Source organism: Lissotriton helveticus, chromosome 1_1, assembly GCF_964261635.1.
Source record: "Lissotriton helveticus chromosome 1_1, aLisHel1.1, whole genome shotgun sequence".
In the NCBI taxonomy this organism is placed as follows: Eukaryota; Metazoa; Chordata; class Amphibia; order Caudata; family Salamandridae; genus Lissotriton; species Lissotriton helveticus.
The window spans coordinates 413,780,529-413,807,301 of NC_136057.1; the positions used below are offsets into that span (position 1 = coordinate 413,780,529).

Genomic DNA, 26,773 nt, shown 5'->3' on the forward strand with positions numbered 1-26,773 from the left:
TATAACCACGACTACAAAATCCTCGCTAAAATTTTAGCCACCCATCTTTCGTTGCTGGTTAACACTACGTTATGCCCTTTCCAAGCGAGGTTTTTCCCCGGCAGGTCCACGATGCTTAATCTACGTGCCATGTTCTCAGTCATGAACCAGATGGAACCGACACTTCTGGCGGCAGTGGTACTTCTAGATGCCGTAAAGGCATTTGATTAATTAGAATGGTCCTATTAATATGCAGTGATGCAAAAATTAGGTATACCCATTGGTTATTTAAACTTGGTCCGCCTTCTGTATTCATACCCGGTTGCCCGGCTCAGTGTTAATGGAATAGTTACAACTCAGTTTCCCTTGTCACGTGGCACTAGACAGGGATGCCCATTGTCTCCCCTATTGTTCATTGTTGCCATGGATCCCCTTGCTCGCCATACACAAGAGCGTCATCTGCACCGGGGCCTGCAACTCCATACTGGCCCACTTGCCGCTTCCTTTTATGCGGAAGATGTCATACTATTCGTTCGACAGCCGGGGGAGAACCTTCCCCACTCTTGAGGGAAGTGGTTCACTTTGGGGTGCATTCGGGACTGGTCATCAATTGGATAAATGTTTCCGCTAACACTCGGTACTACCCAAGTTGACATAGAAATTGCCTTTGCAATGGTGTTCTGAGCCCCCCAGGTATCTTGGCATTTACCTGCATTGTAACGCTGCTGAAGTCATCCACCTTAATTATGGGCCGCCATTTGATCAACTTACAACACAAATAGACAGATGGACCAAGCTCCCTCTCTCTATAGCTGGCAGGATTGCCATAATTAAAATGGTAGTTTTACCACGACTCCTATATTTATTCCTAAACATTCCAATCGCTCTAACCATGTCATTTTTCGACACCTTACATTCCATGCTGGCGCGCCTCATTTGGGCGGGCAAACACCCACGCATAATTTGGACTACACTGACAATGCCAAACGAGCGTAGGGATTCGGAGTCCTTGGTTTTTATTTATATTAGCTAGTAGCACAGGTACACTTTACATATTATTGGTATCACCCTGATGCTCAAATACAATACCTCAGACCTGAGAGATCCCAGGTGCACCCAAATTCACTCCTAACGATTCTACCGTAGGGTCTTCCACGCTGACCCACTAAAATACAGATGTTGCCTACTACTTGCTGGGCGTGGACTAAACTACGGCGCTACTTACAGTGTGGCTTGCTATACTCTCCACATATACCATTAATCGACAATCCGTGGTTATCTCCAAACCACCGAAACTCTTACTAAAAAGACTCTTGACAAATTCAGACTCCGCACAGTTGGAGATCTGTTTAAGGACTCTCATCCATGCGCGGTCACTGACTTAACATCTAATGGAGCTGTTCCATACATTGACAGGTTTGTCCTCCACAGGGTGCGAGGCGCGCTATTGAGCATTTTACCTGATGCAACTATAGAACCTGAAGACTTTCTCCCTCTCACCCTAGTTGTTAGCTCCTCAGATAGCACTAATCTGGTCTCCAGCCTATATCACTTATCACAATTCACACGTCCTTCAGTGGGGCTTAAGGCAAGAGCGGTCTGGGAGCAGGATCTAGGCAAAACATTAACTGATGCAATATGGTCATACTGCTGTTCACAGACACAATACATTTCGTCCAACTACAAGCACAAGGTATTTAATTTTAAATACCTCCATAGACCATATGTCACCCGAAGCCACTGTCAAAGATAAGTCCAACTGCCACTAGTGCATTTGCCAGGTGTGTGGCGCTGAAGGCAGATTTTGCGCATCTAGCTTGGAACTGCGCACCCATTCAGGCATATTGGAAAGAGGTTTTTCACCTCGTGTCCCTTATGGTCGAACACACTTTGTGGCCTACACCAGTAATAGCGTTGTTGGAATATGTCAAACCTGTTAAGAGGTGCATTAGGAGGTTCTCTGCAATAGCTCGCCTCCTAGCAAAACATCAAGTCTCTTTGCATTGAGGTTGAGCACAATCGGCAACAATAAAAAAGTGGCTTTGCGACCTTATTTATTGCGACCTTATTTATTCTAATACAGCGATTGATGTCTATGCCACACTGTTGCCTATGGCCTCACGCCCTTGTGACATTTGGCAACTACTCAAGGATTATTTGCAGCTCCACTCTATGGATGAAACACCGGGGTAACTGTGTAAAATATCTAGGGATATACTGTCCCGGTTGGCTTGTCTATGCGGATAATGTTCTACTTGCTACACGGATGCTATGTACATTGGAATGAATCTCACGGACCCATTGATGTTGTCTAGTCTGTTATGATATACAAGAAGCACTGGTAATTCCTATTGTTCAATTAATCTACAAATGCTCCTGTGTTGTTGTTGTTTTGTTGATGACATGCAAGTGCCATATATTCTGGCTCAATGAGACATGACAGTAATGTCCACCCTCTTTTGTGCACTAACTGCATGGTTGTTTTCTATAAAAATGCAATAAAACTTCACTTTTGGAACGAGCACTTTGTTCTTAAGGAAAAGGAGCGATTTGCAAATTTTAAAATGGCCTGCAGGTAAAACCTTCTAATTGTATTTTTAGGATGCCTTTGGATAATTTAAAACTAGTTGGGTAGTAAAGGGAGTGGTTATCAACTCCCACATCCTTCGGTCAACATGGTTCAGCCAGTTTAATGTTGCCCCCGCTGATGGCACCTGAGATTACCAGGGTCTCAGATTATGATATTCATTCCACAACTAATGTGTGCATAAGACTAATTGTGCATACCACACTCACGTTCACACTCTCTTACATCACCTTCCATTCTGGGAAATAATGTCTCTGGAAGACTGGACACTACCAGGACATTGAATCTGTGGAAATAGCTAGAAAGAATAAACATTTTGGTATATCAAATCCTAATTTACAGTTTGTGAACGTGAACTACTGCTAGTGTTAAAACGAGTTACTAGTAGGCATAGTGCTAGGTGGTTTGTCCATTTGACCGTGATGTTAGGTGAAGCAATAACTAGGGGGAAAAACCCACCCAAGGGTTTCTGCTACAAGTACACAGTAATGGTTTGTCATCACACATATTCACAATTCATTGTGAGATCGGGAGTGGTCCCCTTTCAGATCAGTCTCAACTGAATACTGAAATCCGAACTGTTTTTCCCTCCTTTGGAAGGTGCCTGATAATACCCTCCATTCGCTTCCACTTCCACTGATGTCTGTCATACCTGGAAAGTAGGCTGACAGAGTTTGTGATTCTCCATTGTATGGCAACTCCTACAGCCACCTGCTTGCATTGATCTTTTTGCTTTATCAGCTGTAGGAGTATCCCCTATTCCTTGTTGTAGGCTTATGTCTTTTTTTTTTATCCGCCTGAGGTGTAACAGTTGTGTTTTAAATAGGTCTCTTAAGTTGACTGTGGAGCATGCTTTTAACCATCACCACAATCTGTGCAGACCGCTCTGTTTTAGAAAGTGTTTAAGGAGTCATCTTCCTTCATATGTAGTTTGACTTTCTGGTGGTCTGCAGCACATTGTATGACCACGTAATAGGTAGTTGTGTCAGTGTGAGGGAGGATTTGACAGGATATGGTTTCAAAAAGGAGTAGTCTGAAGTGTTCACATTGCAATTATGCCAACGGTATGTTCCGTCATCTCTAGGCAGTAGATCATACTATAGGTTTGGTTGGTCTGCTGCTGGTCCTGGTAAGAGTTGACGTGAATGGACACAACTGGAGTTGGTGAGCATGAGGCTGATGGTGCAGGTGGTGGTAGTGTGCATTCTTTTGGTTTGGGGTTGACCATGAGAAGATGTGGCTGGAGATATGGCCATTGTACATCCTCTGCTGGTCGCCTTTTTCTTCAGCAGAGAATAGTTTGCCTGGAATCGTGGTAGAGACTGTCTCCAGTTTTGACTTTTGAGTCTCTGGCAGCAAAGATGTTTTTAGGATTTGAATATCTTGAAGAACAGTGGGCCATGCCAACTGTTGAGCCCTTTCTGGAGGTGGTGATCAAGCAATAGTAATTTCAGGGCCATTCTTTGTGCTGGAGCTGAGGCTCTATTCTAGGTGGATCCCCAAAGGGAAGATTGTTGGCGTGAGGTGTGTGTGAAACCCTAAGCATGTTCTCTGTCTTGAATGTGGGGTTTGTTAAGCCTTGAATTAGATTGGTCTCCAAAGTCGGAGTCATTGGAGGCCAAACATTCTGTACCGTCCTTCTCATGGGTCTCTGGACTACCTGAGAGCCCGTCCCTTTAATCATTGGTGTAAGCTCCTATGATGTCTTCAGTCTGGATGACACCTCAGGAGAGTCCTGCCGTGACTTCCCGTGATGTGACTACTGTGTAGCCCATCAGTGCCAAATTGGCGTTATTCAGTGAAAGACTTTATGAGAGAAACAGGCATTGTGCCCTCCATGTGTTGATTTTGGGACTTTGATCTACAAGCTTTAGTTTTGGACCAATCATGTAAATGCCGCTGCCTTGGTTTTTGTAAGCATGTGACCACCCAAACACGTATGAAGGTGTAACAAGAAAGCAGGCACTGAAGCGGTATGCAAGTTAAGGTAAATTTATTGTCATAGAAAGCCTACGACGCTCCAAGGCATCCGGTCGGGAACTACAGAAGGTTGCAATTGGAAAGCAGAGAGTGGCTGAGATGGGGTTAACAGGGAGAGAGATGTACTTTCTAAAGCTGAGCACACCTTTGTCATATCCCTGAAACTTCAGTAAGTTCTTTGAACTTCAGATATGAGGGTAGGAAGAAGTGCCCATGTTTGCCCCTTGTGTACTGGATGGCTCGTCTAGCAGCTTTGGTGCTGATGAATGGCAGAAAGGCTTATGGTGGGAACTACAAGACATTATTTACATTTAGGTTGGTAAATTACTCCATGAAGCATCACATTAATGGCATCAGTAATGCTGTCAATAATAACCAAAGTAACTCACTAAGTGCAGGGCTAAAATACCAGGAAGGAACAGATGGTTTAAGGGCAAAAGAAACTGCCAAACTTACAAAAAATAATTTTCTTAAAACTATACCTCCGTGTTACTTTTTAATCAGAATTATCAACTCTAACACTATTATCAACATCATACTTTCTTATACTCTAGAGTTACTGATACAGCCAGCTTACCAAGGCCAGGCGAGTATCCTTGTTTGTAGGTTGAAGTGATGCTGACTCCCTGTAAACCTGCAGGGCCTCCTCAGGCCGGCCAGTGTTGTAGTAAAGCGCTCCCAGTGGTGACAGAATCTCAGCATTTCTTGTTATCTGCAGTGCTCTGTGGGACAAAGTGAAAAACAAGACATATTGTTATATTTATCATCTATTACACCAATGTAGTCCAGCTATCAAACATGCTGTGTTACAATATGTATTACCATACTTATAAAACGCAGTAGCATTGAAGTATCTAAGTACTCACGAAGTGCAGCTAGCATAGCACCAAGGGTGCTCTCAGGTTTAGGTCAATACAGCCAGGGTTAAGGAGCTTTTGTGAACTTTAACAGCAATGATTCCTTGAATACATGAAGAAGCAGAGTATTCTGCAGTTTAGCCACAGCCACTGAAAAGGCTTATAGATTTTGAGTTTGGAATCTGCACCAATGGACCATTGGCTGATCTCTTGGCCCTTCTGGGGACGTACCAACTACACCTTTCTGATACCAGGTGCATCAATAACTGGTGAAGAAACCTGTGCTGACTGTCAATATGTTAAATTCCATGTGTTTACATATTGGCACAAGTGAAGGCACTTATGCATGACAAAGATATACCCCCAAAAGACGTGAGTATATACACAGTTTAGCTCATGTGCAACGCAATATTGTATAAGAAAGTTATAAAATAGTAGAAAGTTATGAAATAGTATGGTAGTAGAGTCAACCAGTCATCAAGAACGGGTAGGTAAAGTAACTTTCTGAAACGTATATGATAACCAGTAATTGGTCCAGGAACTGCATTAGAAGCTATATAAGTGCCAGTCTTCTAGTCTCTTCATCACAATAAGCTGCCACCCTACAAAAGGTGTGGCCGTGGTTTTCTAAAAAAGGGTCTTCTGGGGTGTCGTGAGGGTGTTATTAGCCATTTTCTTTTGAGAGCTACGCTATGGTCCATCCTGACCTAGTGGATTTGATGGAGGTGGGGCGCCTTGAAATACATGAGCTCAGGATGTGGGACATACAAAAAATCTTTCCTTTTGTTCAGCACCCATGCTGAACTCTTGTATTCGAAGGCGCGCTAGTATGCATAAATGACTTCATTAGCATACATGAGAGCATCTTGAAATACATGAGCTCAGGATGTGCTTTATACCAAAAGGTTTTCTACAGTGCTCATCTTGAGCTCCCGTATTTCAAAGTGCTCTTATATGTGCTAATGACATTAGCACATATGAGAGCATTTTGAAATAAGTGAACTGGGGATGTGCTGAAAGGCTTGACGTGTTCAGCCTCAAGGGTGGATCAGAAGATGTCGGGATTCAGCCTTGTGGCGGAAAGTAAAACACACAACCATTTGAGGCTCATCCGCTAAGGCAGAGGAGTGTCACCCCACTGAGAAGGTCAAAAAGTTAAAAATAGAATGATAACTCATTGTTATTGACATTTTATTTTTATGTCGTTGCTCGGGCCATCGAACTTCCATGAGCACATTGTATGCCCAGCCTACCATTCTCTGGCTGAGCGCCAATCCACGGTGCTCAGACCAATCACAGCGCTGCATTGTAGCGTTTTGGTTGGCTATCAGGAGGCTGGGAGCCGGGTATTTCCTGCGGAGGAGTCAGCGCCAGCAGCAGACAGGTAAGTGTATTTTATTTTATTTTCACTCCACCCCCCATCCCCCATGTCCTGCCCCCCCCACGGTAAACACCAGCCACCACTGCACACAACACAAGCCGGCCGGCACGAGGTGAAGCAAACACAAAACACAGGCTGGCTGGCAAGAGGTGAGGGCTCTGCTTTCCAGCTTACCTCACGGCACTGCTCTGGTCCGGGCCATAGTATGGTGTGCCAGTCAGGAGGGTATGTCTAGAATGCCAATAGTTGTAGCCCTGTCAGTGCTCCTGGAGTGCACTAGTGAGGAGATATACTGCAAACAGATATACTTTGTGCGTGATGAAACATGCACAGTGTACTATTTACATCAAGTAGGTTGTGACACATGGCTCTGTCATGCCAGGTCACATGCCGCCAATCATACATAGGGAGAATGCTGTAATCCCACCCTGTCCCAACTCTTTACAGGGTAGGGTGGGGTCAGGATGCTTGCTGACCCCAACCTATGAAGCCTTGGAAAAAAGTGAGTGTTTGCTTACAGCCTGTGTAATGATTGGCGAGTAGCCCTGGAAAATACAAGCTTGTGCCCTAGACAGTCAGGTCTGCTTTAAAATATAATTAGTTGGAGGTGTCTTTAGACTCCTCGAGAAGAGCAGGCCAGGGCTGACTCTAGGTCAACCCTTAGACTGTTGTTGTAAAAAATAAAAAACACAGGTTGGCACATGCGCACTAGCCTCTTTAAACTGCCTGACTCTTGCATCAGCCACTGAGGGTGGCACCAGACACGGGTCTATTTTTCCCAGAATAGGAAATGTTATGTGGTCAGTCTGTGGAAGGTAATTTCTCTTAGCAATTATCATCAACATAACTTGCAAAATTGGGTGGAGGAGTCCCACCATCCTCAGCCAGAAGCTGCCCGTGTCCTGATGCACAGATGAGATATGATTGTACAAATCCAGGGGAGAGGGAGTCTGCATGCCAATCGCCTTTTCCTTTATAATTCAATTTAATTTAATTGCGGGTTTATATAGCGCTAGGAATCGACTCCCGGAGGAGTATCTCCACGCTTCGACCGCTGGGGAACCTGTCCTGGCTCACCCTGAGAGATGGTCCCTGATGGGTATCTCTAAGGTGCGACCAAGCATCCCCGGCGGTCTGGGGGGCCGTTGTGAAGAAGAGGCAAGCTGATGCCCAGAGTTGCCGAGTGTGGTTTCTGACTAGAGTAGGCACCGAGGCGAGAATTATCGAGTCCGCTGACCCTGGTCCACGACCCTGCCGCGTCGGGAATCGAACCCTGGTCCCGGGCCGTTCTCTGCTTACGGGTCTGCCATACTCTAACCAGTGAGCCACACTTCTCCTTTATGCAACAATATTTACTGTACAGCATTTAAATGGAATTTTTGATAATGGGTATAGCTTGTATGTAGTTCATATGTAGTACCTTTGAGTAGCAGGTACACTGCCATCACTACAAAGGCAGCAATTGTAAAGACTAAGGCCCATATTTATGAAGGTTTTCCGTCGCATTTGTGGCACACAAGGGGGAGCAAGGACAATTCAAAACCTAAGTAAGATTTATCAAGCCACGAAGGCCACCTTGCATGGCCCTGAATGGCTTGCTAAATCTAGAGTAACGCAAGGCAGAGGAAATTGCTGCCTTGCGTTACTCTGCCCCAGGTAGGCATTTCATGGGTGAAGCATAGGTGTTCTCATGCATCCACCCATAGATTGTGACGCATTTTCAGATTTAGCATTAGTGGTAAAGCTGGGAATGTGTAAAAATGTTACGCCTCACCAGGTGAGGCATAATGCAGAGAAGGATTATGTTACATACCCTGTAAGCATTTGTTCTTGGCATGAACTGCTATAGATTCACATGCTTTGCATAGGTTCACATTCTAGTGTTGGGCTCGGATGATTACAAGTTGCTTTTGTGCTAAGACGTTTTCTTTGAGTCACAAGGCTGTGTGTCTCCTCATCCTGGTGATACTGCACATGGTCATCAATAATGTGATGTCCATGCAGTAATATGATGTAAGTATGTAAAGTATATAAACTGCAACCTACACAGGGTTTTTGGGGAGGAGGGATGGTGCATGTAAATCTACAGCACTATACACCAGAACAGATGCTTACAGGGTAAGTAACATAATCCATTTGAGGCATTTGCGCTGTAGATACATATGCTTTGCATAGACTGCTAAGCAGTCCCTCTTTCTAGGCAGTGGTTACCATGTGGGGGTTGCAGTAATTTGAAAAAGAATAGCTTGGCCCAAATTGGTTTGTTGATGTGTAAAGACATCCACACAATAATGTTTTGAGAATGTGTGTGGAGTGGACCATGTTGCTGTTTTGCAAATATCAGTAATAGGAATGTTCCATGAAAAAGCCATAGAAGCCCCTACTTTGACTATCCATCTTGAAATTCCAGATTTAGAAATTGCCTTTCTTATGAGAGGAATTGTGTAGGCAATACATAATTGCTTAGTCTTTCTGGGTGTTGTGTTCCAGTCAATATAATACAATAAGAACTCTTTTAATATCTACAATATGTAAAGCTCTCTCTGCAACTGAATCTGTTTCCGTAAAGAAAACAGGTAATTCCATTGATTGATTAATATGAAAGTTCGAAACCTCTTTTGGAAGAAATGTAGGGTTTATTCTAAGTACTACTGTGTCCCTATGAAGTTGGAAGAAAGGTTACTCATGGTTTTATGCCTGAATTTCACTGACTCTTCTAACTGAAGTAATAGCAATTAAAAAGGTGAGTTTCCAGAATAAATATTGCAATTGACAAGAGTAGAATGGTTTAAAATGGAGGCCCCATAAGTCTTGTTAGTACGATGTTTAGGTTCCATGCTGGGGCAGGTGGAAGCCTGAATGATTCTTTAAAGTCCAGATTTGATAAAATGTATTTTAAATAATGGCAAATGGAGTCTATTTTGCAAATAGACTGCTAGAAGCCAGGTGTAATCGTATTGAAGTATAAGCCAACTGTGGTTTGCAAATGCAATAAATAAGTAATTATTGTTTGTACTTTTGCATTTAGTGGGTTGATATTTTGTTTCTGATTGTATATAACAAATCTTTTCCTTTTAGCTGCATAACAATGCCTTAGCTAAAAAAACAACAGAACTCCGCCAGGACCAATTGAGCACTTGATCATACCCAGCAAATCCCCAAAGAGCAAAGAATCCAGCGAGCAACAGATCCCTAGGATAAATAACACTGAAAGTATATCCACACATGAGTGGGGATGGCTATCCAGGACCAACAACACCAAAAGTCATAATCCTTGACATACCTTGTCCAAGACACCAAACACAAAACGCACTTTGAAATTCTGCTCCTGGAATGTCAACTGCATGGGACACAAGATCTTGGTCCCGGAATTGCAATCATATCTTCAAACATTCAACATCATTTCACTCCAAGAAATATGGTGCAAACTACCAATAGAACTGCAAGGATTTAATGGGCACCTCTTACCAGCTACAAAGAGCGCCAAATTCGGCCATAGCATGGGAGGTCTTGCCATTTATAGCTCTATAAGGAGCATCTATGCAGTGGAGCCATTGCCCCATAATTTAGTGCCCCCCAATGCAATGCAACCACTTAGAATTACGACACAGGGGGTGGACAAAAATAAACATATGATACTAATAAATGTATATCTACACCTGCGTGATAAAACCAAAGGCAGCCACCAGCTGGAGGAAGAACTGATGAAAATGCTGATGGAGGAGGAATCGAACAGCTTGATTATTACTGGGGACTTCAATCTATATATATTCAATAAAACCGCCGATGACAATCATATGGACGAGGACCCATTCGCATGGAACACACTACCACAAGAAAATAATACTTGTGGAAGACATTCTAAAATAGTTCACAAGCTTCTTGCGACCTTAGAGCAGCTGGGATTTCGCCCATTAAACAGTAGATTTCTAGGAGATAACCCACAGGCAGCAACATACCATAATGCAGTAGCAAGCACAACAATCAATTACACTTTTATCTCCCGTCATATGTTCTCAAAAGTAGAGGATTACCACAATGGAACCTTAGACTACAGCGATCACTTGCCTCAAGAAATCACGATAAAAGCGTTGCCAACAACTCAACTACAGCCAGTAAATGTACACTGCCCAGAGTATACAACTAATGAGAAAAGAGTAAAATGCAAAACAGATGACCCGGAAGACCTCTTCGCTCTTGCAAAGCAACTCTTCAAAGAAGTTCAAGCTGCAGAGCTTGATACAACAGAAAGCTGGGAGACATTCACGAAAAATATAGGAAACAAATATGGAGTCAAAAAGGAAAAACACTAAAACATGAGAACAGCTCCTCCTCAAAACAGACCCCTCACCATCGGAAATAATGAACAAGTAAAACACCTTAAAGCATCCATAAATCGGGCAATTCAGAAACTAGAAAAAAGCGGTCCAGGCCTCACAACCTTGCACGAACTGAGGCAATTAAAAGCCACTCGCAGGAAACTAATCTAGCACCTCAAAAAAGAAGCAGAAGAGACTATCTGGGCAAAACTTCTGCACGATATCAAGACCAACAACACCTCACGATTTTGGCAAAGGATCAATACTCTGGCTAATCCGTCGAGCCAAGGCATGAACTCACATGTGACTGAAGAAGTTTGGACAATCTTCCTCCAATCTCATTTAAACAGAGACCTAGGAACCCAAACTTGCACAAACATCCAATCGGCCATATTGGAAGCATCTTTGCCCCAAACCGACTCCATCCCTGCATCGGAACAGCTTTTCACAATGACGAACAATCAGATAAACCGATTTTTGAATCAATCCTGCAAACATCAATGGTACCGTCATCATGGAGGGGCTCGATCATCTCTCCGATTTATAAAATAGGTAATAGGAACGATCCAAAATACTATAGGTTAGTAGCACTATTGGATAACGATGCCAAATATTAAGCAGGGTTAATACCACAAGAACTAACAACTTGGACTACATAACCTGCACCGATACCACCAAATCAAACAGGCTTCTGCAAAAACATGGGGACCTCTACCAATATCTTTACCTTTTCACTAATAATAGATGCTGCATTTGCACTAAAACAGCCCCTGTACATGTGCTTCATTGATTACAGCTCATATAAACAGAAACTTACTGTGGCAAAAACTAAAAAAGCTGAACATTCCATCTTTACTTTTAAAACGGATAATCCTCTAACACACCAAAACCTGGGTGCCAGCAAAATTAGGCTCAGGAGATTACTTAGCAAAGAAGATCTCCATGACCTTCGCTCTGAAACAGGTCTGCGTCCTAGCCCCAATACGTTTTAATCTCTTTATGGCAAAGTTATCAGCCTTGCTGAATGAAAGCAACTTGCAGGCCCCAAAGCTTGGAGGCCTGCATCTATCAAATATGTTCTATGAAGATTACCTTGTGCTCATCAGTCAAACACCCATTGGCCTACATCGCTTGTTCAACATTACATCCCGATATTCAGAAGTTAACAAACTCAGCATTAATCAAGACAAAACTAAAGTCATGAGTGTGAATACCCTCAAAACAAAGTAATTCTACCACTGGCATCTGGGAAAACGTAAGCTGGAAGCCGTACAAGAGAACAAATACCTGTGAGTCATCATCGATAATAACGGGAACTTTACAGCTCTACGCTATAAGTATCATTTTAAGAGATGTTTCTCTGAGTTTCCTGACCACTAATGAAAGTAGTGGGAGTGGAGGAAAAGTGTATGCAAATATCCCTGACTAGTTCATCTATAGAGCATGTGGTGTGGTGGTGTTCAAAGCTGCTTCAAAGTTTGAGCATTTTGGATTTTATGAGGTTGCGAACAGATCTATTTGTGGAAACCCCCATCTTTAAAAGTATGATAGGAGGGCTGAGGGGTGGAGGTCCCATTTCTGAACTTGTTGCTGCGTCCTGCTTAGAAAGTCTGCAACTTGATTGCTTGCCCTTGGGACATGTTCTGCTAGGAAATGAATGTTGTGATGTATTGCTATGCTTCATATTTTCTGTGCTAACAGAGATAATTGGAGAGCGTGCCCCCTCTCCGCGTTTTTGTATGTAATACATAGTTGTTATATTGTCTGTTTGAATTAGGACAACTTTGTGTTGTTGGTGAGGTAGGAAGGTTTTCACTGCTAGGTGAACAGCATGCAGCTCCAGGTGGTTGATATGGACATCCCTGTGTTCGGAGATCCATACACTTTGAATTGTGAGGTTTTGTAGATGAGCTCCTCAACTAATCAGGGAAGCATCTGCTGTGAGCATTATTTGTGGAACTGGGTCTGTAAACGACTGCCCCTTGGTTAAATAATAAGGATTCCACCATTGTAGAGAGAGATGTGTGCGACTGTCTACTAACACTAGATTGTGAAGTTCTCCCAGTGACTCTATCCATAGATGGGAGAGACAGTCCTGTATAGGTCTAATGTGTAATCTGGCATGTGGGACTATTGAAATGCAAGATGCCATCAGGCCTAAAAGTCATGGAAATGTTTTGGCTGAGATTCGAGTCCCAGTTTGAAACTGTTGGACTAAAGTTACTATGCTGCTTATTCTGTCTGTATTTGGATATGCCAATGCTGATTGTGTGTTGAGCATGGCTCCTACATATTGCTGTATGGTAGCTCGTTGTAGATGTGACTTTTGTAAGTTGATGGTAAACCCTATGTGATGTACTAAGGTTAGGGTTTGTTGAATATTTTGTTTGTAAAGGCTGAGGCTTTTTGCTTTTATTAACCAGTCGTCTATATGTGGAAAGACATAGATGTTTTGTCTCTAGAGATGTGCTGCTACTACTGCTAATGCATTTGTGACTACCCATAGTGCGGTGGTAATTTCAAAGGAAAGAACTTTGAATTGATTATTATTTCCTTGGCATTGAAACCCTAAATAATTTCTGTGCACGGGATGGATAGGTATATAGAAGTAGGTGTCCTTTAAGTTTAAGGCAGCTATAACATGTCCTTTTTGTAGCACAGGAATTATTTACTTAAGAGTGAGCATATGGAAGTGTTCCGATATGAAGTAATTATTTAGTAGTCTGAGGTCGAGAATTGGTTATGCCGGCCCATCTTTTTTGGGAATAAGAAAGTATAGAGTATACTTGTGTTCCCTGATACTGTTTTTGTAACTGGTTCTGTTGCTCCTTTATATAACTGAGCTGTTATTTCCTATTCTAGGAGATTTTGTTATGTTGTTTTGATAGTTTGTGTTTGCGGGGTGGAATATTTGGAGGAGTTGTAATGAAATCCAGTCAGTAACCATGTTGGATAATATCCAACACTCTTTGCTCTGTAGTTATTGATTTCCATGTTGAGAGCAAGGTTTGAAGATGACCCTGACAGGTGTTAAATGGTCTGGAGGAATGGTATTGTTGTTTGAGGTAAGGATATTTTTCCAGAGATCTCTACCTTTATAACTGAATTGTTTCTTCTGTAAGAACTCCTGTAGAATGTTTTAGGAGTAGAGGTTGGTCCAGCGCATGCATGGTAAGTGGTTTTCTGTTTTTTAAAATGTCATTGTCCCTCGTTGTCGCCTGTTGACTTCCTCCCAACCCTGCCCCACCAGTCTTACCTGAACGGGCCGCTCCTGTATATAGGATCTGAGAATGCAGCTTTATTCTTTTTGTCAATGCATGGTGTTATGCTTCTAGCCTTGACATCTTCTGCCTGATGTACCATGCCTTTAAGGAGTGGGAGATACTATGTGTTAGATAACGTTTCAAAAAGGAAATTTTCCTCTGTTGTATCCTTATGTAAAGGTACTGGATGGAAAGCTGCTGCCCTTGCTATTAAATCCTGATGCACAGAGGCATCAGGTGGTGATGGCCGTGTGGGATAGAGATCAGGGTCTGTATCCCCTTGTGGTTCAATATCATAGTAATCCCAAGCATCCCTATGGTGTATGTTCTGTGGTATATCATTATCATCCTCTACTATGGGTGGGTGAGTGAGGAGATATGTCCTCTTTAGGAGAGATCTCCAGCTGTGTTAGGATGCCTAGCCTCAAAACGTGAATGCTACAGGATTTCCGGACCTTGTCTGAGGTAAAAATTCTATGGCATACAATTCTTAGTCTATATGTTCAAATCATGAATGAATGAATGAAATAAAATTTATACTGCGCAACTAAAACCCGAAGGCATCAAGGCGCCTAACAAAACAGATCAAAAACAAAAAGGCAGAACACAACTACAAATATGCCTTCGCGAAAAGCCGGGTTTTCAGAGCCTTTCTGAATGACTGCATGGTGGGAAGGGACTTAAGTTCCACCGGAAGAGTATTCCATGACTTAGATGCTAAAGTAGAAAAAGCTTTGCCACCCCATTTAGCTCTACGGGTGCGTGGAACTGATAAGAGAAATTTGTTAGTGGAGCGCAAGTTCCTAGAGGGACTATAGAGGGACAGGATGGATCCAATCCCGGTAGAGCTACCTCTAGCCAAGGCCCCATAAGTCATGCACAGAGTTTTAAAAAGAATACGATCTTCAATGGGAAGCCAGTGTAGCAATTTTCTGGCAGAAGTGGCCGAGGCACGTCTGGGCAGATCTAATACAAATTTGGCCGCCGCGTTCTGGACCAACTGCAAGCGCTGCAGCAGACCCTTATTTAGTCCCGCATACAGCGCATTGCAGTAGTCCAGACGGGAGCCAATCAGTGCGACCACGACTTGTTTTCTCGCCTGCTGAGAGAGATAGTGTCTAATTTTCCTCAGTACATAAATTATACCCCAGCAGGTTGAAACAGTTCTATTGACCTGTTGACGCATGCTGAGGGTAGGATCAAGCAGAACTCCTAGATTTTTGGCCAAAGAGGCCGGGACAGGACAGGCTCCCAGTGAGTCCGGCCACTAGTTCGCCGACCATATCTCCTCCTTTCCTCCGAACACCATGACCTCCGTCTTCTCCCCATTTAGTTTCAATGAATTGTGAATCATCCATTGAGCGACTGCCTCCATACAAGATCTAAAATTGGAGGCAGTCGTGCTGGCCGTCTGGGAGAGAGAGACGAGGATCTGGGTGTCGTCGGCATAGGAAACTACCTCCATCCCGAAAGATCTAATCAGTCTGGCAAGGGGGGTCACATAGATGTTGAAAAGGGTCGGACTTAATGCCGACCCCTGAGGGACCCCACAATGCACAGACAGGGATGGAGATAGAAAATCCCCCAACATCACCCTCTGCTCTCTCTGGTCGAGGAACGAGATCAACAAACACAGGGCAGACCCTTCAACCCCAATCTCCCTCAGACGAGATGTTAAAACCGAGGGAGAGAGGGTGTCGAAGGCCGCCGTGAGGTCTAGCAGGATCAGGAGGGTGGTCAGGCCCTATGGATATTATCCAGCACTATGGTAAGGGCCGACTCGGTGCTATGTTCCCTCCTGAAACCATGCTGAGAGTAATCCAGCTGACCTGAACTTTCTACAAAACCCGCGAGATGCTTATTCAGATGGGTTTCAAGCATCTTCGCAGGAGCAGGGAGCAGTGAGATCGGGCGGAAGTTCTTTAATACCCCAGGGTCGAGAGATGGTTTCTTAAGCAAAGGCTTTACCACAGCCCTCTTCCATTGCTGAGGGAAGATGCCGTCCCTTATAGCCCTGTTCATAATTTCAACAAGGGGGGGCAGGAGAGATTCCCTGCACTGCTTGAGAATCTTAAGCGGACAGGCATCTAATGGGGAGCCAGACCTAGTTTTATTCAGGAGATTCTCTAATTCCTGAAGAGAGAGAGGAGGGAAGAAGGCAAGGCGCCTCTCAGCAGAGACTGGTGCAGAAGCAGAAGGGACAGAGGGCACAGTAATAAGAGTCCTCTGCAGCTCTAAAGCTGAATAAATATCAGCGATCTTGGTCTGAAAGAAAAGAGCTATGTTGTTACAAAGTTGCTGAGAGGTAATAACAGGGTCCGGGATCTGGAAATCCGGAAATCATAATTCACATACCAGAGATAGAATAAATGTCTTGATCTCTACTATTTAAGGTCCCCTTTCATCTGTACAGCAAGGAACGTGTAACTTGTCTGTAACATTAGTCGAGCAATTTGAATCCCTTCTAGATACATATACTGTGCAAATATACAGTCATGGGTGGAGTTCAAAAGTGAGGCTTGTTTTTGTTTAAAAAAAGCTTTTGTCATTTGTAAAGTGGTGTTTGAAATCAGATGCTCTAGAGGTGGCTAAAAAAAATCTTTTGAGTAAACATGCTGTTAGATTTTTTTTTAGATGTGATCATGTAGGTATTTTGTTACAGGTAAATAACTGTATTTCTTTAGCAGTAAAAGCCATATTATACATTAACGTGTTCTGCGTTAATTTGAAACATGTACTTACACACGTATGTATATTTTACATAGTATCGCACACCAACAGATAATGTAACTATAAATTAAGTCATTTATTTTAGCAGTAGGCTATGCATAACCTCATATACATCCCACCTATCATTACAACATTGCCTTTATGGGGCCTATTCACAAAGGTAAATTTACATGTGAATACATCTACATGTGTATATCTACTCTTACACTTTGGAGTAAATGCACTACCTTTTGGCTATTCACTATTTCCAAGGGTAAGTTTACTCCAAAATGTTGACTTGCATGTCTCCACCCACAAGTGTAAAGTTTTTTTGTAATATTTTTTTTGTTTTATTTAACGCATACTTGGCCACAAGGGCATTGGAGCACTTTACATGAGGACCAGATTATATTACAGAAGTATTTTAGGCACAGGGATATTAAGTGCTTTGCCCATAAACACGGGATGCTGAATCGACGCCAGGACTCGAACCTGGTTCCCCAATTGCAAAGTTGTCTGCTCTTGCTGTTAGCCACATCTCCTCTAGATACTTTTAGATGAAGGAAACGTCCTCTGCTTTATCAGAACTAGAACGGTGGCATTAATGGTCAGGCAGTGGAAATATTAGAAGCCTACTGTTCATCTGACACTGATAACTAATTTTTAAAAATCCAGGCCCTAAGTAAATTTGGGGCATCCTGTTTGATTCTGAGTTATCATTTCCCCTGCCCTTCCATGTAAACGCAGTGGTTAAGGAAACCAACTTCCAAATAAATAGGATTAGGAAAATATTGATGTTGCTCCATTATAAACGTTGCTTGAAACTTACCAAGGCACTGAATAAAGACATCCAAAACCTGCAAACCTTACCAAAGCAGTGAGTAAAGACAGCAAAACCTGCACAGGATTCAAAGTCATGCAGTCAGCATAGGCCTCAATTTGAAAAAAGGAGCATGCAACCCCCATCCTGAAACAACACCGCTGTTGAGCAGCTGAAAAATGAAATACGATCAGATCATTGTGCAACACCACAAGGTTGTGTGGGGCAAGGGCTTTGAATACTTATCAAAATTGCCCCATCATTATATTGACATTTTAGCACCGGAAATACCTCCAGAGTCTGCCATACCCCATTTTAATGTAAGAAACATCGAGGAAGTCCACAAGGGCTTCAGGCCTCATTCTATGAAATGCCCTTGGCCTGTCTTTAATGATGCAGCCAACCACCTGCGTTTCAAGAAACATCTGAAAACCTGCTTATTCTGATAATCCTGTGGGCACTAACCTTGTCACCAAAAGACTCGCAAACCTCTTTACATGCTGAGCCGTGTTGTTCAGTGTAGTTCTCTCCATTGAGCCTGACGAACAAGTTACTTACCTTCGGTAACGCTTTTTCTGGTGGATACAGTATCTGCCTGTGGATTCCTCACCTTGTGAATATCCCCTGCGCCAGCAGCATTCAAAGTTTTTTTGTAGCTCTCCGCGCCGACGAGGACGACATCACAATAGCATGGCTCCGCTCGCGGCTCCTCTGACGTCACCGTAGCCATAAGAGAACCTCGTCGGCGTGATGACGTAAGTTCTGCCCTTTTTTTCCGTGCCTTCGAGGCACACAGATGGACCAACACAAATATATACAGTATACACAGTACACAGTATTCAAAACAACACACACAGTGTGAAATCAATGCAGTAAAGCAAAAAGAATAATACACTTCCTTTGAAAGTAACAGATAGAAAATTTCACCATTGCAGGTATACAAGCGTGGACAACGGGGAGGCGGGTGGGTCAGTGAGAAATACAGAGGCAGATACTGTATCCACCAGAAAAAGCGTTACCGAAGGTAAGTAACTTGTTCTTCTGATGGATACATCTGCCAGTGGATTCCGCACCTTGTGAATAGAGTCCCACAGCAGTCCCCACTCCCGGAGGAGGGTATCCACCCTTCTATACCAAAAAGTCCTGTAGGACGGAACGCGCAAAGTGACTGTCCCTCCTCACCTCAGAATCTAAGCAGTAATGCTTTGCGAAAGTGTGGAGGGAGACCCAAGTTGCCGCTCGACAAATGTCCTCCAGATGAACACCCCTAGATAAGTCAGATGTTGAAGACTTTGCTCTAGTAGAGTGAGCTCTTATACCCTCTGGAGGATCCTTACCGGTCAAAGAGTAACAGATCTTGATGCACAAGATACTCCATCTGGAAAGGGTGCGATTGTGCACGGTTCAGCCTTTCCTGCAGCCAATGAAGCCCACGAAGAGCTGATCATCCACACGAAAGTCTTTAGTCCTATCAAGATAAAAACTCATCGCCCTTTTAGGGTCCAAGCGGTGAATCCGCTCCTCCTCCTTGGAAGGGTGAGGGGGAGGATGGAAGGTAGGAAGGGTAATGGACTGTCCCAGATGGAAGGGAGTAACCACCTTAGGCAGAAAAGCAGCCCTGGTCCTTAGTACCATTCTATCAACATGAATGGTCAATAACGGAGGTTTCGAACTCAGAGCTTGAAGCTCACTTACCCTCCTTGCCGAGGTAATGCCCACAAGAAAAAATGTCTTAAAAGACAATAGCCTCAAGGGACACTTGTGCAAGGGACCCATCAAGTAGGTTAAGACAAGATTTAAGTCCCATTGAGGCACAATAAAGGGAGTGGGTGAAAACTTGTTAGTAAGGCCCTTAATGAACCTTAACACATGGGCGACTTGAAAAAAGACAGCTGATCCGACAAGCAAAGGAACGCCGACAGAGCCGATAAATAGCCCTTCACAGTAGCCACAGCAAAGCCCTGCTGGGCTAGAGAGAGAGCAAACTGAAAGATGTTGGATAAGCGAGCTCTCAAAGGGTCAATAGACTTCTCTACACACCAATTGACAAATTTGGACCACCTATAGGAATAGATAGACTTGGTGGAGTGTCGCCTGGCCGATAAAATAACGTCCACCACATCAGGTGGGAGAGAAAAAGAATTCAGGTTGCCCCGTTCAATCTCCAGGCATGAAGATGTAAGGTCTGGAGGTGGGGGTGTAGAAGCTGCCCCTGAGACTTTGAGAGGAGGTCTGCCCTGAGAGGGAGACGGAGCGGAGGGTGCAACGAGAGGTGAAGTAGATCTGTGTATCACACCCTTCTTGGCCAATCGGGGGCGACCAATATGACTAGGGCCCGGTCTTGGCGAATCTTCCTCAGAACCCGAGGAATCAAGGGTATGGAAGGAAACGCGTAAAGGAGTTACGAGCTCCAACTCAACTGAAACGCGTCCCCCAAAGCTCCCTGCATCGGATACTGGAGATTGTAGAATGACGGGCAGTGAGCGTTCTCGTGAGTGGCAAACAGGTCCACCCGAGGGGTTCCCCACATGCGGAAGAAGTGATGGACCACCTCTGGATGAAGCCTCCACTCGTTGTCGACAGAGAACTGCTGACTGAGGCTGTCTGCATGCACGTTCAGAACTTAGGCCAGATAATTTGCCATCAGACAAATCCGGGGGCCCTGAACCCAGGACCATAGACGATGCAACCCTACTCCTCCCTGCTTATTAACATACCACTATTTAACAACAAGGGGTGGTGATGGACAGAGTTTCTGAATTAAGCAGAATACTCTCACCCAGTCAAGAGATCAGGGCTAGATCCAACACCGTTTTTTAGCTCACTGCACCATCCCAGTTCAGAACCTGGCTATATGCAAATTAGTCTGTTCCTGTCCCAGTGCATGATGGGAACAGGGCAAACCAAACTACCAAGCCAATTCTTACACTGGGAAGGAAACAAGCTTCCGGGGACCGGTTTCTGACATTTCAGGCGTCGTCGGCCCGGCTTGCTTGAATCCTGATGGTGCAATGAGCAAGGGACTCACATCTGAGTATACCCTTCCACGCTTAGGGTGGACAAAATATTTAACAACAAGGGGTGGTGATGGACAGAGTTTCTGAATTAAGCAGAATACTCTCACCCAGTCAAGAGATCAGGGCTAGATCCAACACCGTTTTTTAGCTCACTGCACCATCCCAGTTCAGAACCTGGCTATATGCAAATTAGTCTGTTCCTGTCCCAGTGCATGATGGGAACAGGGCAAACCAAACTACCAAGCCACTTCTTACACTGGGAAGGAAACAAGCTTCCGGGGACCGGTTTCTGCCATTTCAGGCGTCGTCGGCCCGGCTTGCTTGAATCCTGATGGTGCAATGAGCAAGGGACTCACATCTGAGTATACCCTTCCACGCTTAGGGTGGACAAAATATTTAACAACAAGGGGTGGTGATGGACAGAGTTTCTGAATTAAGCAGAATACTCTCACCCAGTCAAGAGATCAGGGCTAGATCCAACACCGTTTTTTAGCTCACTGCACCATCCCAGTTCAGAATCTGGCTATATGCAAATTAGTCTGTTCCTGTCCCAGTGCATGATGGGAACAGGGCAAACCAAACTACCAAGCCAATTCTTACACTGGGAAGGAAACAAGCTTCCGGGGACCGGTTTCTGCCATTTCAGGCGTCGTTGGCCCGGCTTGCTTGAATCCTGATGGTGCAATGAGCAAGGGACTCACATCTGAGTATACCCTTCCACGCTTAGGGTGGACAAAATATTTAACAACAAGGGGTGGCATATAGCCAGGTTCTGAGCTGGGATGGGGCAGTGAGCTAAATAACGGTGATGGATCAAGCCCTGATCTTTGGACTGGGTAAGAGTGGTCTGCTTAATTCAGACACTCTGTTCATCACCACCCCCTTTTCTGAATCGTTTTTGGCCACTATAGGTGTGGCAGGGTATACTCAGACATGAGTCCCTTGCTCACTGCTCCATCAGGATTCAAGCAAGCCGGGCCGACGACGGCTGAAATGCCAGAAACCGGTCCCCGGAAGCTTGTCTCCTTTCTGGTGAAGAATTGGCTTGGTAGTTTGGTCTGCCCTGTTCCCATGATGCACTGGGCCAGGGACAGACTAATTTGCATATAGCCAGGTTCTGAGCTGGGATGGGGCAGTGAGCTAAATAACGGTGATGGATCAAGCCCTGATCTTTGGACTGGGTAAGAGTGGTCTGCTTAATTCAGACACTCTGTTCATCACCACCCCCTTTTCTGAATCGTTGTTGGCCACTATAGGTGTGGCAGGGTATACTCAGACATGAGTCCCTTGCTCACTGCTCCATCAGGATTCAAGCAAGCCGGGCCGACGACGGCTGAAATGCCAGAAACCGGTCCCCGGAAGCTTGTCTCCTTTCTGGTGAAGAATTGGCTTGGTAGTTTGGTCTGCCCTGTTCCCATGATGCACTGGGCCAGGGACAGACTAATTTGCATATAGCCAGGTTCTGAGCTGGGATGGGGCAGTGAGCTAAATAACGGTGATGGATCAAGCCCTGATCTTTGGACTGGGTAAGAGTGGTCTGCTTAATTCAGACACTCTGTTCATCACCACCCCCTTTTCTGAATCGTTTTTGGCCACTATAGGTGTGGCAGGGTATACTCAGACATGAGTCCCTTGCTCACTGCTCCATCAGGATTCAAGCAAGCCGGGCCGACGACGGCTGAAATGCCAGAAACCGGTCCCCGGAAGCTTGTCTCCTTTCTGGTGAAGAATTGGCTTGGTAGTTTGGTCTGCCCTGTTCCCATGATGCACTGGGCCAGGGACAGACTAATTTGCATATAGCCAGGTTCTGAGCTGGGATGGGGCAGTGAGCTAAATAACGGTGATGGATCAAGCCCTGATCTTTGGACTGGGTAAGAGTGGTCTGCTTAATTCAGACACTCTGTTCATCACCACCCCCTTTTCTGAATCGTTTTTGGCCACTATAGGTGTGGCAGGGTATACTCAGACATGAGTCCCTTGCTCACTGCTCCATCAGGATTCAAGCAAGCCGGGCCGACGACGGCTGAAATGCCAGAAACCGGTCCCCGGAAGCTTGTCTCCTTTCTGGTGAAGAATTGGCTTGGTAGTTTGGTCTGCCCTGTTCCCATGATGCACTGGGCCAGGGACAGACTAATTTGCATATAGCCAGGTTCTGAGCTGGGATGGGGCAGTGAGCTAAATAACGGTGATGGATCAAGCCCTGATCTTTGGACTGGGTAAGAGTGGTCTGCTTAATTCAGACACTCTGTTCATCACCACCCCCTTTTCTGAATCGTTTTTGGCCACTATAGGTGTGGCAGGGTATACTCAGACATGAGTCCCTTGCTCACTGCTCCATCAGGATTCAAGCAAGCCGGGCCGACGACGGCTGAAATGCCAGAAACCGGTCCCCGGAAGCTTGTCTCCTTTCTGGTGAAGAATTGGCTTGGTAGTTTGGTCTGCCCTGTTCCCATGATGCACTGGGCCAGGGACAGACTAATTTGCATATAGCCAGGTTCTGAGCTGGGATGGGGCAGTGAGCTAAATAACGGTGATGGATCAAGCCCTGATCTTTGGACTGGGTAAGAGTGGTCTGCTTAATTCAGACACTCTGTTCATCACCACCCCCTTTTCTGAATCGTTTTTGGCCACCATAGGTGTGGCAGGGTATACTCAGACATGAGTCCCTTGCTCACTGCTCCATCAGGATTCAAGCAAGCCGGGCCGACGACGGCTGAAATGCCAGAAACCGGTCCCCGGAAGCTTGTCTCCTTTCTGGTGAAGAATTGGCTTGGTAGTTTGGTCTGCCCTGTTCCCATGATGCACTGGGCCAGGGACAGACTAATTTGCATAAAGCCAGGTTCTGAGCTGGGATGGGGCAGTGAGCTAAATAACGGTGATGGATCAAGCCCTGATCTTTGGACTGGGTAAGAGTGGTCTGCTTAATTCAGACACTCTGTTCATCACCACCCCCTTTTCTGAATCGTTTTTGGCCACTATAGGTGTGGCAGGGTATACTCAGACATGAGTCCCTTGCTCACTGCTCCATCAGGATTCAAGCAAGCCGGGCCGACGACGGCTGAAATGCCAGAAACCGGTCCCCGGAAGCTTGTCTCCTTTCTGGTGAAGAATTGGCTTGGTAGTTTGGTCTGCCCTGTTCCCATGATGCACTGGGCCAGGGACAGACTAATTTGCATAAAGCCAGGTTCTGAGCTGGGATGGGGCAGTGAGCTAAATAACGGTGATGGATCAAGCCCTGATCTTTGGACTGGGTAAGAGTGGTCTGCTTAATTCAGACACTCTGTTCATCACCACCCCCTTTTCTGAATCGTTTTTGGCCACTATAGGTGTGGCAGGGTATACTCAGACATGAGTCCCTTGCTCACTGCTCCATCAGGATTCAAGCAAGCCGGGCCGACGACAGCTGAAATGCCAGAAACCGGTCCCCGGTAGCTTGTCTCCTTTCTGGTGAAGAATTGGCTTGGTAGTTTGGTCTGCCCTGTTCCCATGATGCACTGGGCCAGGGACAGACTAATTTGCATATAGCCAGGTTCTGAGCTGGGATGGGGCAGTGAGCTAAATAACGGTGATGGATCAAGCCCTGATCTTTGGACTGGGTAAGAGTGGTCTGCTTAATTCAGACACTCTGTTCATCACCACCCCCTTTCTGAATCATTTTTGGCCACTATAGGTGTGGCAGGGTATACTCAGACATGAGTCCCTTGCTCACTGCTCCATCAGGATTCAAGCAAGCCGGGCCGACGACGGCTGAAATGCCAGAAACCGGTCCCCGGAAGCTTGTCTCCTTTCTGGTGAAGAATTGGCTTGGTAGTTTGGTCTGCCCTGTTCCCATGATGCACTGGGCCAGGGACAGACTAATTTGCATATAGCCAGGTTCTGAGCTGGGATGGGGCAGTGAGCTAAATAACGGTGATGGATCAAGCCCTGATCTTTGGACTGGGTAAGAGTGGTCTGCTTAATTCAGACACTCTGTTCATCACCACCCCCTTTTCTGAATCGTTTTTGGCCACTATAGGTGTGGCAGGGTATACTCAGACATGAGTCCCTTGCTCACTGCTCCATCAGGATTCAAGCAAGCCGGGCCGACGACGGCTGAAATGCCAGAAACCGGTCCCCGGAAGCTTGTCTCCTTTCTGGTGAAGAATTGGCTTGGTAGTTTGGTCTGCCCTGTTCCCATGATGCACTGGGCCAGGGAGAGACTAATTTGCATATAGCCAGGTTCTGAGCTGGGATGGGGCAGTGAGCTAAATAACGGTGATGGATCAAGCCCTGATCTTTGGACTGGGTAAGAGTGGTCTGCTTAATTCAGACACTCTGTTCATCACCACCCCCTTTTCTGAATCGTTTTTGGTCACTATAGGTGTGGCAGGGTATACTCAGACATGAGTCCCTTGCTCACTGCTCCATCAGGATTCAAGCAAGCCGGGCCGACGACGGCTGAAATGCCAGAAACCGGTCCCCGGAAGCTTGTCTCCTTTCTGGTGAAGAATTGGCTTGGTAGTTTGGTCTGCCCTGTTCCCATGATGCACTGGGCCAGGGACAGACTAATTTGCATATAGCCAGGTTCTGAGCTGGGATGGGGCAGTGAGCTAAATAACGGTGATGGATCAAGCCCTGATCTTTGGACTGGGTAAGAGTGGTCTGCTTAATTCAGACACTCTGTTCATCACCACCCCCCTTTCTGAATCGTTTTTGGCCACTATAGGTGTGGCAGGGTATACTCAGACATGAGTCCCTTGCTCACTGCTCCATCAGGATTCAAGCAAGCCGGGCCGACGACGGCTGAAATGCCAGAAACCGGTCCCCGGAAGCTTGTCTCCTTTCTGGTGAAGAATTGGCTTGGTAGTTTGGTCTGCCCTGTTCCCATGATGCACTGGGCCAGGGACAGACTAATTTGCATATAGCCAGGTTCTGAGCTGGGATGGGGCAGTGAGCTAAATAACGGTGATGGATCAAGCCCTGATCTTTGGACTGGGTAAGAGTGGTCTGCTTAATTCAGACACTCTGTTCATCACCACCCCCTTTTCTGAATCGTTTTTGGCCACTATAGGTGTGGCAGGGTATACTCAGACATGAGTCCCTTGCTCACTGCTCCATCAGGATTCAAGCAAGCCGGGCCGACGACGGCTGAAATGCCAGAAACCGGTCCCCGGAAGCTTGTCTCCTTTCTGGTGAAGAATTGGCTTGGTAGTTTGGTCTGCCCTGTTCCCATGATGCACTGGGCCAGGGACAGACTAATTTGCATATAGCCAGGTTCTGAGCTGGGATGGGGCAGTGAGCTAAATAACGGTGATGGATCAAGCCCTGATCTTTGGACTGGGTAAGAGTGGTCTGCTTAATTCAGACACTCTGTTCATCACCACCCCCTTTTCTGAATCGTTTTTGGCCACTATAGGTGTGGCAGGGTATACTCAGACATGAGTCCCTTGCTCACTGCTCCATCAGGATTCAAGCAAGCCGGGCCGACGACGGCTGAAATGCCAGAAACCGGTCCCCGGAAGCTTGTCTCCTTTCTGGTGAAGAATTGGCTTGGTAGTTTGGTCTGCCCTGTTCCCATGATGCACTGGGACAGGGACAGATTAATTTGCATATAGCCAGGTTCTGAGCTGGGATGGGGCAGTGAGCTAAATAATGGTGATGGATCAAGCCCTGATCTTTGGACTGGGTAAGAGTGGTCTGCTTAATTCAGACACTCTGTTCATCACCACCCCCTTTCTGAATCGTTTTTGGCCACTATAGGTGTGGCAGGGTATACTCAGACATGAGTCCCTTGCTCACTGCTCCATCAGGATTCAAGCAAGCCGGGCCGACGACGGCTGAAATGCCAGAAACCGGTCCCCGGAAGATTGTCTCCTTTCTGG

General features: G+C 45.4%; 1 protein-coding gene across 1 annotated transcript in view; it reads right to left on the reverse strand.

Moving 5' to 3' along the window:
* Positions 1–26,773, reverse strand: part of TMTC1 (transmembrane O-mannosyltransferase targeting cadherins 1) — a 1,403,473-nt gene that overhangs the window by 101,058 nt on the left and 1,275,642 nt on the right. The window contains exon 16 of the mRNA XM_078673764.1: positions 5,124–5,268. Within this exon, the coding sequence (XP_078529890.1) occupies positions 5,124–5,268 (145 nt within the window). The remainder of the gene's footprint in view (positions 1–5,123; positions 5,269–26,773) is intronic.